General features: G+C 43.9%; 1 protein-coding gene across 1 annotated transcript; it reads left to right on the top strand.

Annotated features, from left to right (window-relative positions):
• Positions 1 to 2,095: 2,095 nt before the first annotated feature.
• LOC119659145 (armadillo-like helical domain-containing protein 3) lies at positions 2,096 to 12,663 on the top strand. Its single transcript, XM_038067085.1, has 8 exons — positions 2,096 to 2,161; positions 2,238 to 2,529; positions 2,587 to 2,760; positions 2,819 to 3,098; positions 3,160 to 3,531; positions 3,598 to 4,051; positions 4,110 to 4,236; positions 12,087 to 12,663. The coding sequence occupies exons 2-8, from the start codon at positions 2,274 to 2,276 to the stop codon at positions 12,455 to 12,457; spliced, it is 2,034 nt and encodes a 677-aa protein (XP_037923013.1). The 5' UTR covers positions 2,096 to 2,161; positions 2,238 to 2,273; the 3' UTR covers positions 12,458 to 12,663.
• Positions 12,664 to 12,698: the final 35 nt, after the last annotated feature.

The following is a 12,698-nucleotide window of genomic DNA, read 5'->3' as shown; positions in this document are numbered from 1 at the left end:
TGAATCGGCTGTCACGCGACAATGGAAAAGGTATCTTGCTGAGTAACCAGCCTGAGAATATCGAATATCTCGGGGCTATGCAGGTGGTCGGCCACGTGTCGAAGGGGTGTCATAAGATCTGGCTGATCAATGAACGAAAGGAGTTGAAGGCTCTATTAACTGCTGCGAGTGATGGCGGGCGTGACACCCTCGAACTCCGATACCGTGCGAAATCTCGGCAAGTTCAACGTAGTGTGCGCCGTGACAGAGGGGAGTTTGGTATTGCACTGATCAAGGAAACGGAAAATACCGCAGAACGCAATGATTTCAGAAGTGTATACCGCATCACGAAAGAGCTTGCATATAGTTGCAAATCTTTCGATGGTCCTGTGAAGGATGCTAACGGTCGACTGGTTCATCTAGCTACGAATAGATTTGGTGACAATAATATACAAATGTTAAGAAAGAAGTGACAGCCATGAGCGAAGAAGTAGGATCAGCGAAGGATAAACTCCAAGAAATTTGTTCATGTTGGTGGAAAATCATCAACATATCTTCACTGCAAATTCAATCGAATGAAAAGAAGCCCTACAATTTATTTGAGAACTAGAGTTTTAAGGAGAAAATTTTGGTTTAATGTTAAAATAATGCGGAGACACCAGCCGAAGCTAACTTATCTACATTTTTTTAGTTTTGCATTAAAAACATGTTCGCTGTTACTATTCTATTATTATCTATTATGGAACAAAAATCAAGGGGCCAACTGAAGCAGAGAAAAGGTTTTGGTGAATACACATTCAAGAGGCCTAACGTTATCGCCTATTAAATGGACAAGAATAGAAAATGGGGTTCTCGTCAGCGACCTATAGTCTTAAGGTGGAAATAGGAGAGTGTGCTGAGTGCATGCTGGATATTTACACCAGCGATTGCGAGAACACTTGGGGAAAAAGCAGCAAATAGACAGAGACAAAATGGATTTTCAGCGACCTTCGCGGCCCATAAAAATGTCCAAAAATGGGAAAAGGGAAACGTGCAGCCATGCTCTTCCATGTTAAGGTGACAGTACCAGTCAGTTTCATGCTCGACATCCATAGCGATGGATATTGGTACTATTTAACACTTGTCTTTGAGTATTGTGTGGAAAGCAAAATTCCACGTCGAGTCCGAAGAGCTCTTCTTTTAATTTGGGCTATCAACTTCAGATAAGACGAAATTCATATGAGAAGCCAAAGGAAAATACATTGCCAGAAAGGAAGTTTTAAAAAATCAGCCTAGAGAGGGTATTTCTTCTCGCATTCTACCAGATTAAACCTACGGTTGCATACCTATTGGGTTCCTTTACAACAAGACACGACGAATGCGTTGGTATTCTATGCGTGAATATCATACTTGCATTTATGAAAAGCAGAACAATGCAAGACACTTATCTATTGTATCCTCTTGTCGTATTTTATGACAATTACAAGAATATCAGAATTCTTACATCTACTACTAAGGAAGGCTGTTTTATCATTGAATTTGATTCCAGTCAAAGATAACTTCTTTCTCATTCAGTTTCTTCTCAGAGACGCTGAAATGGTTCCCGGCCATCCAGGCAAAAGTTACTTTTCTACTTTCTCTTTCAGTCACTCGATGTTATGGTAAAGATTATCTATTTAGTTTTTCTATTCTGGGTTTAGTGTTACACTTAAAAGTGTACTTTTTCTTCAATTTTTAGCGAGCTTTTCCTTTCCAAAACAATTTTTTGATTTTGCAAATTCATAAATATTTCTGGAAATAGTCATTCCTTTTTGCAGGGCTTAGCTATTTATTCATTTTTTATATTATTTATAGCTAAGCACTGCAGACGGGACTAAGTAACTCCCGAAATATGTACGTGAAAAAATAAACGAAAGATGTTTATTGGAAGGAGAAGCAACAATACTACCAGCATCAGAAACGATAACTATTTTATATCAGGCTTTCAAGGAACACATACTCATCTTTTAAAGTTCAGTAAATGCAATTCCACATCAATCATATTCTTTTAACCGAACACTTGGTGGTTACGAATCCAAGTCAAAATTACACGTGTCGATGACCCCTTATCGATTAAACGTCCTCCAATCAGACAACCCTAAGTAACCACCAGCTCACGCCGCTTGTCACACTGACGTTCAGAGTTTGACACCTCAGCTTCAAGGTATATTTGTTATCACTTACTTTCGCTGATTCGTCGTTTTCCACAAAAATTGGCTACATTCCCTTCCAATCAGTAGAAAAGCCTCCATATCGCTGGAATCCAACAACCAGGCATGACTTCGCGAAAACGAAGTGGTTCCGGTTCGTCGAAGCGTCCCAAAGAGAAGGTCGTCTATATTTACGAACTTTTCTTCCGCGGCGAAGATCCTACAGCGCAAAATGCCGAATTCTGGAATGAATTCTTCCTGCTGCAGCCGAACGTGGAAAGCTTGGAGAGTGAAATCATGAAACTGGGACCGGACCAATTGCTGACTGTGAAGGGCAACATCAATTTGATATTTGCCAAGTGCATGGAGATGCTCGATACGGGTCAGTGGCGAATAATTGTTTTGTAAACATTTCATCCACAACGCGTTTCGATTGCAGCACATCCAAAAAGACTCTTCAATAGCCTTCAGACGCTGTGTGCCTTCTTTCATGCCGTGTTCAAAAAGTCTGCGGCCGAGCCTAGCTTCGATGTGATTCGGACGATTTTCGAGTTTGATCAAATGGACGAGAAGATGAAGTTGCTGCTGACGCAGTGCAACAATATCTTGACGGGTTTGCTCGCTTCTTTTGGGTAAAGGGTAGAGTGTGGATTGTAGTTCTCGCATTGCAGGTGAAGTAACGGAAAACGTTCGGGCGATGTGTCTTAAACTGCTCCTGGTCATCGTCACTGGGACCGACAACGTGAGTCAGAATGTGCTCCTAGAATACGTCATGATTCACAGCCTTTTCGATGCGTTCGTGCGCCTGCTGAGTGACTCGACGCTGCGAGTGCAGCATGGACACGATGTGGTCATTTTGCTAACAGTTCTAGTCAATTACAGGAAACACGAAGCGGCCAACCCCTACATTGTCCAATTATCATTAGTGGCCGATGAATTGGCTCTGAATGGGTAAGTGAACCCACTGGCTCTCACCTCGTCAGCGTTAATTGCAAGCTTTTAACTTTTGCAGTTACGGTCAGATGATTTCATCGTCTTTAATAGACTTTTGCCGTGGATACATGCAAAGTTTATCCAACGTGCAGACGTCGTGGTTCTCATCGTTGTCGAATATTGTCGGAAATATGTTCGTGTCCGACGAAGGCTGTGAGCGGGTGCAGCAAATAAAAGCGAACAACGCCTTACTGCTGGCACTCTATGAGGCGGTCCACCTGAATAGAAACTTCATCACAACCCTCGCACACACACAAGCCGAGTCCAGTGCTCCGCCGTCGCCTAGCAACACATTGAATGCTAGCCAGCCGGTACCCGATCTGGCGGCCGCCCCGATAATCGACATAACGCAATATCCTTCGAATTTGCTCGTAGCCGTCTTTCAATACTGGTAAATGCTTTCATAAATAAACTGAACGCAGAAAGCACTGTTATCATGTGTTTCTCGCAATTTCAGTTCAATTGTAATGCAAGACAACAAGAATGAATCGAGCATCGCCAACTTGAAGCTGTGTTTTTTGATACTCACCTGCATATCGGAGGACCAGTACGCAAATTCGATGATGCACGACAGCAACCTCACGTTCAAAGTGATGCTGCATAGGGCCCAGATGCGGCATCGGAAATTGAGTATCGATCGGGTGGGCAAGTCGCAGCCATTGGCCGCCACGCTTTTAGATTTACTCGTTGAGTTCATTGTTTCGCATTTAATGAAAAAGTTCCCGATGGAACTGTACTTGCTTTGCATTGGAGTGATCCATCGTATTTTGTGCTATCAAAAGCGATGCAGAGTGCGGTTAAACTACCCGTGGAAAGAGCTATGGTCGGCACTGATTGGTCTGCTGCGATTTTTAGTTACACAGGAACCTAATTTAGTGAAGAAATGCAATATTTTTTATCTCTCACTGCAGGTGCGTTGAACGTTAGATGTTTTGCTTGGGTAGAGGCTAAAGAGCTGTTTCTTTTCAGGTGGTAAATATTTTCAACCTATTTATTACGTACGGTGATACTTTTCTGGCAACGACCAACAGTTATGATGAGCTTTACTACGAACTCAACCGAGAAGAGAAGGTTTTTAGTGAGATCCATGCAATGGGTGAGTAATTGAGAGATGTTTTTCTAAGCCAATCATGCTGTGGCCGCCCATTGAGCTAAGGTGCAAGAATATACTGAAAGTATTTCCCGCTTGCCGTAAAAGACAACTAAAAGGAATAGAAATTTGTGGAGTAGCAAATCGCAAATTTCGAAACTAACATATATTGCTTTCGAAACGTCAAGCATACCTCGGGTGAGGGCTGACTTAATGGCTGCGACTTTCGGCAAAGGAAAATGGGTTCAATTGGTTTCTGGATTGTTCCCACGCTCCTCCAGGCCGGCAGCGAACTCTGCCCTCCAAAATGTTTTCTCTAATTTCAGGAAAAAATTCGGCAATATGGGCTGGAAATTCTCGGTGTGAATGCCCTGTGAGTTGGACCTTAGGAATACACTCGAAATTTTTCCTGCTTGAAAGACGAATAAAAGGGATAGGAATTTGTGGGCTCAGCAAATTTTCGTTGCCTCTGATAGTGGCTCATCTCACGGTTACGACCTTTGGCTATCGAAAATGGACTATGATTGTTTCTTAGAATCTGCACACGTTCTTCGACAACGATATCGAAGGTCCCCAAAATGTTCGATTTTTCAACTCGCGCAAGAATTTCAGCGATATAAGCCAGACATTCTCGGCGTAAGCGAAGTAAAGTGATAGGGCTCTGGAGAGTACGCTTCTGCCTCTTGCGGCATGTGCTTTTGTACTCTGGAAAGCTCAGTCGTAGCAGATCCAAATTCAGTTCCGATACAGTTGAGAAGGATACTTGCTACGATCAATTACACGCAGTTCAGTAGAGCCTTCCTAAAGGTGGCATTGTGATGGTGATGGGTGATATGAACGCCAAGGTGGGCTCTAAAAACACCTTGTCAACTGCCCGACACCGTATGAGCAATCCGATTGACCACTTTGCGACCGGCAATAGGCTTAGAAGTTGTCTTGTGGGTTTGCGTAACAATAGAGGCAGAGCGATCACCATCTGATAGCAACTTATGTTCGTTTGCGTGCTCGTCGTTCGACTGTGGGAGGACTATCCTGCCGATCGGACGACAGATACATTGAGTATCGACGGTCTCCCGCAAGTGTTATTTATCACTACAACTGCAGTTTCTGCTTATCTGCTACTTCCACTCGTATGGAAATTTTTTGAATCCACGATCATTCCCAGAGAGTTGAAGACGGGAATGGTCGTTAAGGTTCCAAGGAAGGGCACCTGTTTTGTGTGTCGAATTAGAAGGATATCTGCATGCTTACTTCCATCGCAAAGATTAGTTTAGTTTACTGGGCAGCCGCAGGTCCGAACACTCAGGCCATTGTTAGGCCCATTGTACTATCCCCGTAAATCGCCTATTCAATGGCTTCCCGCCTACGGTGTTCGCAGACTTTAACGAACCTGAGAACATTCTCCAGAGGCAGAAAGTGTGCAGATTCTTCATTGAAGAAAACCTTGCCAAGGTGTCTTCATCTGAGATCTGAGGATGCCGGGCAGCTGCATAAAAAGGGCAGGGCCGTCTCCTCCTCATCACATTGGCTGCACATAGCCGAAACCACTACCCCAATCTTTTCCATATGGTATCTGTGGATTCAGACCCTCGGCAAGCCAGTCTGTCAGCCTCCTCATTACCAGCGATGTTAGAGTGCCCCGGCACCCACATCAGGAATTTTTCGTTCAGTCGGCCAAGTTTCAGCAGCACCTGATGACAACTCCACACCAACTGGCTTGATATGCCGTTTCCATTTAGTGTTGATAATGCCGCACGACTGTCGGAATAGATTCGAATGGTGCGACCCTTCCACTTTTGTCGCAGACATTCTTCTGCTGCCAATGAAATGGGATATATCTCCGCCTGAAATATGGTCGTCATTTTTCCAAGGGGTTAGGCCAGTTCTATAATCGGATTCTCCGAGAACACCCCTGCGCCCGATCCACCCTCCATGACTGACCCGTCGGTGAAGATTATTAAGTCTGCAATCTGAAAAGACTCATGGCCATTTGTCGACCATTGTTCTCTTTCGGTGATTACGACAGTGTACGTATTTTCAAAGACGAATCTGTCCTATTTCTCTTCTCTCCTTCTGCTCCAAAATCCTCAAGATATATGTGAACGACCGGCTGATAGCACACTTCGATCAGCCCATAGTGAAAGAGCAGTATAATTGCATGAAGCAGCTTCGTTGCTAAATGCTTTAATTCACGGCAGGAAGTACAGATTATTTACACCTTTTTCTCCAAAGTTTTTCATACATTGACCACAATATTCTTCTTTCCAAATTCTCTTTACTCAGCTTCGCCTCCTTAATCATCTTATGCCTTTTCTCTTAGTTATCAAACCATTCCTGCAGAGTTTCTTTTCATGGTTACTCATCCCATTCCTTCTTCCCTTCCTCTGGTGCTTCCCAAGGCCCTACACTTAGCTCCCTACTATTCCTATGTTTTTGTTAATGGTCTCCCTTCTATTCTCAGCTGCCTGCGTTTGCTTTACGCATATAACTTTAAATTGTTTGCCTCTGTTTCGTCCCCGCTGGACTGTGCTCCCTTGCAGTCCAGCCTAGAGTCTGTGGTTCGTTGGTGTTCGGTTAACAAGCTGACACTAAATGTGAGCAAATGCCACTGGATGTGCTATTCGATTAAACCTTCCCCAACATCCTTCTCCCACTCTCTTGGTTGACAACCCCTATCACGCAATTCAAGACCTGGGTATAATCTTCGATGTCAAACTTTGTTTCAATTCCCACTTCGTTGACATCATCAATCGCCCTTCCAAAATGTTTGATTTTATCCTACGTTTCTCCTCCAACTTTACCTCAATCTAGCTCTCCTTAACCCTTTTCATCTTCCTGGTTAGAAACATCCTTGAATATTACTTTGTAGTCTGGCCCTCCTTCTGTAACTGTGACTGTCATACTTTTGAAGTTGTAGAACACAAATTCATCGGTCCTTCTTTTTCTTTTTCCCGGTGTGTACAACCCTTCCCGGCTTCGTCCCCTCAATTTCCTTGCCCTACAACAACGCCACATCTTCCATGATATGGGTACCCTTCCCTTCTTCTTTTTCTTCAGCCTTTGTCCCATCCACAAACGGGGTGGCTCGTCGTGATCGGTTTCGCCATTTTATTTTATCAAATGCCTGATCTGGGTGCAATCTCGAGGCTTTTAAATCCCTATCTAGCGTATCAAGCCACCATTGTTTCGACCGGTCTTTTGGTCGCTTACTATCGACTTCGATGTTCAGACCAATTTTGGCAAGTGAATTCTCGTTAGCGCGAATTACGTGACCATATCATCGAAGACACCTCTCTCGTAGTTTTTGCACGATCCGTACAACTTCATATCGATCGCGGATATCCTCATTTCGGATGTGATTAAAACGTGCCACGCCACTAGTCCAACGCAACATCTTCGTCTCCATTACCGCAAGACCCCGTTCATTGTCTTTTATAGTCGGCCAACACAATCATAGAGAGCGACAGGACGGACGACATTGTAGTAATTTTAGATTTGAGACTTTCGTTGATGCCTCCATCACAAAGAACACCAGTTGTGGAACGCCACTTCATCCAGGCTGCGTTAATGCGTGAAGCAATTTCATAGCGCCGTTCTCAATTGGCTGATAGCGTTCACCCGAGGTATCTAAATCGCTCAGTTCTGGGCAGGTCACTGCCGCTGACGGTGGTTGTGTCTGTTTCATGGGGATCGGTCGTCAAAAATTCAGTTTTATTCAAATTTAATCTGAGACCGTATTGCATGAGGCGATTATTCCATTTTTGGACAAGTTGCTCGATCTTAGACGTTAGGAAAACATCATCTGCATAAAGCAGTGTATAGTATATTCTTGACAAATCCGGCTTGATTCACGGTTATTTCAACGATTTCGCGAATACGGTTGTGAAGAATGCGTTCAAAAATCTTCATGGTATGGGAAAGTAACTGGATCGGACGGTAATTTGAACATTCTGCTGGACTAACTTTCTTTTTCCATATTGGAGCAGTGGTACTTTCTTGCCAGTCGGATGGTGTTTTTCCTTCCTCAATAACCCGATTAAAGAATTCATTGAGCCACAGTGTTAGGTTCCAGCTCTTCGCTTTCCAGAGCTTAGATGCCATGTCGCCAGGACCTGTGGCTTTCCCCGATTTCATTCGTTATGTGTACCCTTCCCAAATCCTATAATTACCTGATGGGTTGCTCTACCAATTTCGATATTATTAGGTCTACCGAAAAGTTATGTCCGTTTTTATAATAAAACAAAATAATAAATTTTTCATAGATAGAATAAACTTTATTGAATAATATACATTAGTCAGAAAAAGTTATCGTACACATGAATCTCGTAAAGAAAACTTCAAAAAAATCACAGAAAACTAGTTTTAAAAAACGTAAGTTTATATTGTAATCATTAAATAGAATTCAGCCTTCATTGACATAAACAATTCAAAAGCATCAAAGGAAAAATAAAATATACAGAAACATTCCTTGATACCAAAAATACAAAATTTACACTTGTCTTGGCTTCTTAAAGTGCCCCTTAACAGTCGGTTCGCGTTTTTCTGTTAACACGTGATATAAAGGTAATGATAACCAACATTCTTTAAAATTTTGCAGACAGTATCACTACAGTCTTCCGAACGCTACCCTTGATCTCTTTAGCAATTTCTAAAGCCTTCGTTCAAGGGTTTTGCTGCACTTTTTTGAAACTGTGACCCCGTTCACATTCGTTCAATTTAGATGGGAGTTCAAAACGTGGTCTTGATGGTCGAGCCGAATGATTTGTAGTTCCCAACCATCCTCTGAAGAAAATAATGAGAGCTACTCACCAATCTCTCAATTTCCGGGAAAGTTTTACCTTCCTTCCATCGTTTAACTAAAATTTTCCTTTCTCCAACTAGTTCTATTTTTCTTTCATTTTCATCTGGGAAAAAAATTGTATTATACTCAGATTTTCTTAAAAGTACTCTATAAGATTGGTGGACTTTTGTTTATGCATAATCCCCAAAAGTCTTCGATTTCACCTTTGTGCATTTAAAAAGAGGCAAAAAAGCACTTAAAAAGAGGCACCACAGTTGTCTCTAGGAATTTCAATTGAACCCTCCTAACCGTGAGGAGCCATACAACATTGCGATTCATTTTGTACGCAAACTTTTTCAGACTAGTGTAATTTGCATCATGGTAGGTAGGTAGGTACCAGTGGCCGCTCCGAGGACCCCAACTAGCGCTTTGGTGCGCCGTTTTGATGCCACAAGCTCCTAAGATCGTGACCGCTATTATGGGAGCAGGGAGGCAGAGCCTATCCGGCTCGGATCTTAAGAGCCAGCCTGTAGCATTTACGAAAGAAAGCAGCTCTCCCACCCTGCAGCTACAAATCTCTCTGAGGTCCCCAAAGAATGGTTCACCCAATGTCCGTAGCCTGGCTCTAGCTAGAGCTGGGCAATCGCAGAGAAAGTGCATGAGGGTTTACCTTCCTTCTCCGCAGCTTCGGCAATGCGAATTGTAGGGTATGCCGAGCCTAGCGGCATGGTCCCCTATGGGCCAGTGCCCCGTACAGACCGCCGTAATCTTGAATGCATTTGCACGCGTCTGGCACAGGAGCTCTCGTGATCGGGCTATGTTATAAGCGGGCTAAATTCTCCTTGACTTGGCACAGCTCGTAAGCCTTGCCATCGTAGGCCCGTGGGTGCTAGGTAGTGCGAGTAGACTCGGCCCCCGACAGCCGCCGGCGGAACACCGACTGTATTCACCGAAGGACTGCCAAGAGCAGAGCCTCGCCTGGCCAATCCGTCAGCACGCTCATTCCCCTCTTGGTTTCTATGCCCGGGAACCCAGAGGAGGGTGACCTTGAGCTTGCCGCCCAGACGGTTCAATGCGTCTCTGCACCCCACCAGCCTGGAAGATGTCGTTGCCGAATACAAGGCCTTGATGGCTGCTTGGCTGTTGGTCAGAATGCCTATGTTACGCTTGAGGCTCAAATCTCGCTCCAGACATCGAAAGGAATTTGCCTAACTCCGAGAAAAGGGTGGACTCAAATTGCATTCCCTGGTCAGTGATGATCACTGCAGGGACACCAAAGCAAGGGATCCACTCCCGACAGAGGGCTTCCGCACAAGATTGCACCGTAATGTCCTTCAGAGGTATTGCCTCAGGCCACCGCGTAAAGCTGTCAATGATTCTGAGGCAATACCTGAAACCGTGCGAGTCTCACAAAGGGCCTACGATGTCGAGGTGTAAGTTGTGGAACCGCTTGGTAGTACGGGGAAATGGCCCACTTCTTTTTTTACATGCCTGGTGACCTTACACTTCTAGTATGCGAAGCACTCTCTGGCCCAGGAGTTGATATCCTTATTCATGGTGGGCCAGAAGTACTTCTCGATGACTAACCGATTTGTCGACCTGATGCCAGGATGCGCTAAGTCGTGAACCGTGTGGAACACTTCCTTGCGAAACGGCTGTCAGACTTGATTCACCTTTTGGTAAAGATCAACACCTACTGCGATGTCGGAGGCATCAACAAAAACGGCAAGGGGTGCATCTTGTCGAGGAAATGCCAAAAGTGCAGCATCAGCCAGTTGTCGGGATTTATGAAATGCGCGGGCAGCCTCTTCAGTCAACAATCTCTCGTGTGTCCTTTGTTTTGGGGCCAGACGTTTAAAACGGACTGGTGTTGGGCGGCCTTGGGCAGGAAACGACAATAGAAGTTTAGCATGCCCAAGAACCTCCGCAACTCCTTTACAGTTTTCGGACGCGGGAGGCTTGTGATTGCTTGCGCCTTGTCTGGGTCGTGCTGTATTCCGTTAGGGGAAATGAAGTGGACGAGGAATCTCATCTGTATTTGGATAAACTTGCATTTATCACTGTTTAGAACTAACGCCGGCCTCAAGGAGTCGTTGAAAAATGCAATCGCGATGGGCTAAGTTTTCAGACTCTGAGGAAGAAGCGACCAAAATATTATCTAAATACACGAAACAGAAGTCGAGGTTTCGCAGGACCGAGTGAATGAACCTTTGAAAGGTTTGCGCCGCATTGCACAACCCGAAAGTCATCCGTGTGAACTCGAAGGGTCCAAAGGGTGTGTATATTGCCGTCTTTGAAATGTCTTCTGGAGCTACAGGGATTTGGTGATACGCCTTGGTTAAATCCAAGGTTGAAAAGGTGCGGCAGTTTGCGAGATGATGCGCCAAGTCGTGGAATGGAATATCGGTCAGGAACAGTCTGTGCGTTTAGCCTTCTATAATCCCCACAGGGGCGCCATTCGCCATTGGGCTTAGGGACCATATGGAGTAGGGAAGACCAACAGCTGTCCGAAGGTCTGTAGATACCCTGTCTGATGAGTTGCCTCTGCACTGGACGAAACCGCAAGTCAATATATTAATAAATAAATTCCGAGATGGAAACGGTCAGTGACGGGACTGCTAGCATAATTACTTCATCATTGGATGATATTCTTGAGAAGACCTTCCTTGCTTCGTAATTAGCTATGTAAACTTACACCCTCGCTGGAGTTGCGTTGATAGAGTCACAATACTACACTCGAGCCAACATCTAAAGCCGGTACCGTTTACGTCGCTAGTAAAATGTTTTTTATTTTGTGAATACTAGTCCTTCGCTACGTGTCAAACGGTGTTTACAATTAAATTTAAAAAATATATCAAGAATGCTGCAAGACCTCGGAGAAGACTCATAACTCACGACGAACTTCTGGCACTCAACCGGCATATGAGATGTCTGATATGTTCAGCGCTGTTAGGTTATTCACAATCCTATGGTATTATCCTGAAATCTAATGCCAAAACTGCCCCACTTAAGTCTATTCGCCGTTGATTCTAATGATTACCTGGAGATATTAATCTATTTCTTAATAAACTTACAGTTCTCCGCTACACAACTATGACTGATTGTGAATACAAAGATGACGTCTTAAAACTCATGAGTGCGCTCGTCAATATTCTAGCAATAATCAAACACTTTCAAAATAAAATCAAGGAATGGCTAGCCGAGCAAGGCCTATCAACCCCGACTGAAGATCAAATTCTTGAAGTGGTGCGCAAAAACTACGACCTAACGCTGAAACTGCAGGACTCCCTAGATCAGTACGAACGATATTCGGAAACGCCTCGACACACAGCCTTCTTCACATCCATGGTGCGCGACGTGGTGATCGACACCCGGAAAAACATGTACAGCTACGTGCGCGAGGCACACTCGATTCTACATGAACAGGAAGTGCTGATTACGCCATAGACGTGGAGTGACACAAGAACAACACGCGGAATCTTTTTAGAACATATTTTTATTTAATTGTAGATTATTAAAAAAAAAAAAAAATAGAGGAACAAAAAATCAAAGAGTGGTCTATATGAAATGTGCTGCTTGAGAGAGCAACCTATTTTTCCGTGTTATATTTTTCGTTAAATAAGAAAATATCACACTTTATTACGAATTCAAAATTTGCCGTTTTATTTCTAAGGTAAAAGCATTATTA

Source organism: Hermetia illucens, chromosome 6, assembly GCF_905115235.1.
Source record: "Hermetia illucens chromosome 6, iHerIll2.2.curated.20191125, whole genome shotgun sequence".
Classification (NCBI taxonomy): Eukaryota; Metazoa; Arthropoda; class Insecta; order Diptera; family Stratiomyidae; genus Hermetia; species Hermetia illucens.
Note: the sequence above shows the minus strand (reverse complement) of the source record. Positions and strands in the feature narration are given on the sequence as shown.